The sequence below is a fragment of the Condylura cristata genome, unplaced genomic scaffold (genome assembly GCF_000260355.1).
Source record: "Condylura cristata isolate star-nosed mole 26May11 unplaced genomic scaffold, ConCri1.0 scaffold00010, whole genome shotgun sequence".
NCBI classification, from domain to species: Eukaryota; Metazoa; Chordata; class Mammalia; order Eulipotyphla; family Talpidae; genus Condylura; species Condylura cristata.
Window position 1 is genome coordinate 50,800,929 of NW_004567111.1, and position 5,476 is coordinate 50,806,404.

The window sequence follows — 5,476 nt, forward strand, 5'->3', positions numbered from 1 at the left end:
TTTTTTTTTTTTTCCTACCTGAGACATCCTGGGAGGCAGGAAGAGGAAATTTCTTGCAAATCAAATTTCGGAAAAGTTCTTTGAAGAAACTTGCTAAAAGGTTTTAAGTGAGTTTCCTTGAGGTCTAGACAGTAGAAAGTGTAATTTGCTCTGAATAGGAGACATAAGTGAATTTCCTTATCTAAAGACTAGATAGTAGAATCCTGAAAGACTAGCCAGAAGACTTTTGTGAATTCCTTTGAAGTGCAGCAGGTAGAAAACCTGACTAGTTCTAAAATAGGAACCTGGGTGAATTTCTGCATCTAAAGGCCAGACAGTAGGAAGTTTGAGTAATTCTTTAGAATCTGAATAGAAGACTAGGTGAGATAGTAGAATGATATGATTTGGGTTTTCCTTCATCTAGCGGTGACATCCAGCGGTGAGAGAGATTTTGCAGAAACAGCCCTTTTGCTTTTATTGATCAGCCAGTTGTCAAGGCACTTTTGACTTCAGAGGAATTTCTCACCCTGGTGCAGTGCTTGCTTCTCAGGGCCAGGCAGCGCCTTATGTGGCTGAGGCAATCCAATTGTAAGCTGAAAGTTGCTCAGAATATTTTGATATTATGATTATACAAAAAATGGAGGTCATAACATAAGTTAGCCGTGCAAAGTCTGATTTTTCAGAGCTTTTCCCGATCTACCTGGAATCTGTCAGACGATAGACGTTGCATAGCTTGTGTCAGTAAGTGAATATTCTTAAAATTGACATAATTCCTGTTAATATTCCTCTGCAGGCTCGGAAGGGTTCTTGAAAGGCCCTTTGTCTGAAGACACAGAAGCATCAGACAGTGTTGATGGAGGTCATGAGTCTGTCGTTTTGGATCCAGAGAGACTTGAACCTCGATTGGATGAGGAGGACACGTATGTTGTGTTATACCTAGAAAATTTTAGTTGTGTGTGTGTGTGTGTGTGTGATTTGAATGCTATAGTGATGCAGAACCTGGTTATATCATGCTATAATTGAGCCTTATGTCTTGATCTTTCATGTGGGATGGTTAATGTGTTAAAGTATTGCAGAATTCCTGGTAAGCCCTATGTTCAAAATCATTCATGTTAGATTTATTATTTTTTTAAGATGCTAGATTACACATTGAAAAAAGTTATAAAACAGTGAATGATGTGATCTTTTGGAGGAACTAACAATTTTTTTGTGTGTTGCATTGTCTTACTTTTCAAAATTGTAAATATTGTTATGGTTAGAATCCATCAGTACTGGGGCTTACTACCCTAACATGGATGTTCATTATCCAAATTGTTTTTCTCAGAGACTTCGAGGAAGAAGATGACGATTCAGATTGGGTGTCAGAACTGAAACAGCGAACTAGCTGCCATGAAGTGGCTGACGGATAATGCCCACAGAACTGTCCCCTATTCCCACTGCATAGATGTTTAAAATGAAGAATTAATATTTGGATAATAATCAGCCCAAGGAATGTGTCTTTTCCTTTGGGAACAGAATGAAAGAGGGAGAATCTTTGAATATTTAACATTGTACCTCATTAATATCATGAGGTTTAAAACTCTGTGGAGTTCCTGTGAGTTTTTGACCTCAAATGTAGGTATGGGTTAGTGGGTATGAGCTTTGGGTTTTTCAGTCAGATAGATCAAAACCTGGGTGCTACCACCTACAGTTGTGTGATAATTGGAAATTGCTTAATCTCTTTGAGCCCAAGCCTTCAACTGTAAAATGAGGACAGCGATGCCTACCTCACAGGGGTGCTAGTCATAAACCATTACAGCAGCCCATGACTCTGTCATTGTGTTATGATTTGTATTGATTACTGTGTGGCTCTTTTAACATTTCCTAAATGTTTGAAGATCTAAATATATTTAATTACAACATAATGATTTGTTTGTGTTCAGTTTTTTTAAAAAAAGACCCATTTCTGAATAATGATCAGTGATCTTCACTAGCTACCAGCTGTTCTTAAATACAGTCCCTCACAGGATGCATAAAAGAACCCAGCATTAAAGATCAACTGTGGGGAGGGTATTGATCTTGTCAGAAACTGGCAGTTATGTATGAAAAGAGAATAAGCCCCAGAGTCAGTGTATGTATGAAGTGTCAGAAATTAGAATGTTGTGGAGCTAATGGTAATAGAGGGTGAGAATATTTTATTTATTTATTTTAAGATTTATTTATGCATACAGAGCTGGGGTACAGGCCAGAAACAGAGGGAGGAGCATAACAGGCAGATCGATGATGAAGTACACTGCTGAGGGGAGCAGCTGGTGAGACAGGAGTGGTCTGCTTCACCATGTGGGTCCCTCCTCCCCAAGTGGGAGATGGAACTCCTCTGTACTTTACCACAAAGGAGTGCCTGTCTGATGTTTTCTCATGATGAGACTGCACTTGAGGTCTTTGAAGAAGGATGCCACAGAGAAGTCACAATCTGGTCAGGGTGTTTGCAGTTGCATCATGATTTATTACTGCTGTTGTTAGCCTGCCAGGTTCTCCACTGCCAGGTTCTGATAACCCAACCCCTTGCTCTGTGCATTCTAAGTATCAGCGAATTCAACCCAATTCCTGGTGGGGATTTAGTTCAATGGCAAGTAGCCTGTTGCTTCACTTGTTCTAGCTTTGGTCCCTAGGAGTTGCTTTGGGTTGGCTACTTTGTCCCACTGACATTCTTTTGTCTGTTGGGAACCTCCTTATTTTCTGGTTCAGGCTCACCGTGTGCCTTTTCTTTCTTTTTTAACGCTTAAGAACATTTTTGTGGTTGTATTATATTATGAGACATTGAAACATGTGAACACATCAGTAGCCTCCCTCATGGGAGTTAGGTGTTAAATCTCAGCACTATTACCACTACAGCCTGAGTCCGATTTCCAGCTAGGGAGCTAACCCAGATGGCTCAGCAGACCTTTGCTCCCCTCAACAGTGTATTCCAGTCAATCTACCTGTTCTGCTCCCCACTCTGTCTCTGGTGAATCCTCTCACCTCCCTCACCCCATTCATCCCTCTACATTTCTGGCCTATACCTCAGTTCTATGCACCTCCCAAAAAAAGAAAAATCTGGTCCATGAGGCAGCTGCTTTTTTCTTTATTCTTGGTTTACTAGATTTACTAGATTGCCAGTAGATTTCAAAGACCAAGAACCTTTTACAATACTCTGTCTTTCCAAGGCACACAATGCTGAGTCCTAAGGCAAGGTAGGGATAATTAGACAGCTTCAGGGGTTGTCAGAAGAGTTAAGGGAGGCTCTAAAGATAAGGGCAACAAATTCCAAAGGGGACTAGTCAAACATCCCCCAGGATGAGGGGAAACAGGACCTTTCAGAACAAGGACAATAAAGAAAAAGGACACTAATGTAATGGCTGAGACACAGAGACTGAGTTCTGGGCACAGAAACGTTAAGAGAGTGCGTGAGACTACTGAGTACTAACCACTCACAGAGAGACTGGTGGGGTTTTAGAATAACTAGGGACAGGCCCTCACCGGTGGCACAGTGGGTTAAAGCACAGCACTAAGAAGCTAACACCACTTGCCACTTCTGCATGAGTCCAACCTGGCCTGTCCTGGAGGTGACCACATGGCTCGGCAGACATCTCCTGACCCGCCCGCTGCTCCCCTCAGCAGTGTACTTCGTTAGTCGGCCTGTTCTGCTCCCCTTACTTTCTCTGGTGAATCCTCTCACTGCCTCTGCACCTCTGGCTTGTACCCCAGTTCTGCATGCATAAATAAATAAATCTTAAAAAAAAAAAAATAACTAGGGACAGACATCTAAATTCCCTGAGGCACGACTCTGCTTGCCTCCCTTGCCCCTCTCTGGCCTGGTTCCACGAGCCTGGAAGTCCCAATTTATTTCTATTCCTTTTCTCAATAAACAATGGAAAGGTCTCATATGTTTTGTCTTAATGTGGCAGATGGCAGAACCTATTTAGAGCAGGCAGGTTTGGGGATTCAGGGGTGTCCCTGCCCTGTAATACCTGTTGTCTTTAGGCTTATAGTTTCCGATCAAAACTCAATTTCAAAACTGCTTAAGTCAGCTCCCGTTTTCCCCTACAATGCTCTTGAAAACTTTTCAATAGTTAAAATAAGCAGGGGAGTTTTAAGAATATTTCCAGATTCTAAGTTTCTATAAATATTCTCTACCTCTTTAGTCATCTTAAATCTTAGCATCGGACCAGTGTGTATACATTTCCAAACCATCAAAAAAGGGAACTTGAAATTATATGTATTTATTGAAAGACTGAATGAGTCTTGACTGGATGATAAATCTCTTTAAAAGTCATGGTTTTAGAGTTTTAAATAAAATTTCAAAGTGTTGGGGGGGTGGGACAGGGAAGGATGCCTTGGAAAAAGTTCACAAATAGGTTTTATGGACCCCACTCCAACCCCAGACCAATGATATCCAACACCAAGGACTACAAATTTCATAATGTCATCACCTCCAAAGGGAGGATTACTGGGAATTGAGGGTGGAATTAAGCAGTCAAACTTGGTATATAACCAGACAGGTGGGCTTTGGGGATTCTTGGTTTTTCACATGCTACTGGAGTCAAAGCTCAGGGAACTTATAGAATGCATTCACCAATTTCTCTCTCTCCCCAAGTTATTCTTTTCTTCATCCCCCTTTATGTAAATAACCCTTTATTAACCTTTTTGTGTGGGCCTGCAGTTGGGTCTCACTATAAGTTCCTTTTAAGTATGTGGGTGAGGACAACAGTCAGATCCCCATTTCACATTGGGGGTGCCCTCTAACAAAAAGACTGGTGGATGACTAGAAACCAGTCTTAGTGATAGATTACTGTATGATTCTGGACATACAAATAGAAAAGAACTGAGAAACAACAGAACTTCCAATTTGTGTGTACATGAATGAAGTTTGTCAGCATTTACTGCTCTGAATAAAAAGAAGGAAAAGGAGAAAAGTTGATGTTTTTCTGTTCTTGAAAAAAGCTAACATTCTATGGATAACTAACAGAACTTTGACAAGGGGATGAGATGAGAAACTCCATTATCTTCAAGAGGTGAATTTCCAATACAATTTTACATTTTATATTTAATGAGTATTTATCAATGTTAATGATATATTTGATTTTGATCAATGCTAGCCTAGTAGTTATAGCTTAACAAAAAAATACAAGCCTATAATCAGAATATATATTTCCATTTGTATGACCAATAAAACTTTGAAGAGTGAAAAACAGGTGTTCAAGGAAAGGAATGATGTTAACTTACTGATTCCAAAGAGTTCACTTTTTATTTTTTTAAGTAGATGTTAGGGGACTTCAAGTAGATGATGTGGTATTTAGATTTCATTGGCTATGTTTTACTTATGCTATTATTTATAATTGCTGAAGATTACATCCTTTCAACTAATTATATTCTTTTTTTTTAAGATTTATTTATTTATTCATATAGAGCTGGGGTACAGGTCAGAGATGCTGAGGGTGAGATGATTCACCAGAGACAGAGAGGGGAGCAGAACAGG

General features: G+C 40.0%; 1 protein-coding gene across 1 annotated transcript in view; it reads left to right on the forward strand.

Annotated features, from left to right (window-relative positions):
* NEK3 (NIMA-related kinase 3) overlaps positions 1 to 1,857 on the forward strand; it is a 23,706-nt gene extending 21,849 nt beyond the window's left edge. Inside the window, exons 14-15 of the mRNA XM_004680340.2 lie at positions 773 to 899; positions 1,304 to 1,857. Of these exons, the coding sequence (XP_004680397.2) occupies positions 773 to 899; positions 1,304 to 1,388 (212 nt within the window). The 3' untranslated portion in view covers positions 1,389 to 1,857. The remainder of the gene's footprint in view (positions 1 to 772; positions 900 to 1,303) is intronic.
* Positions 1,858 to 5,476: the final 3,619 nt, after the last annotated feature.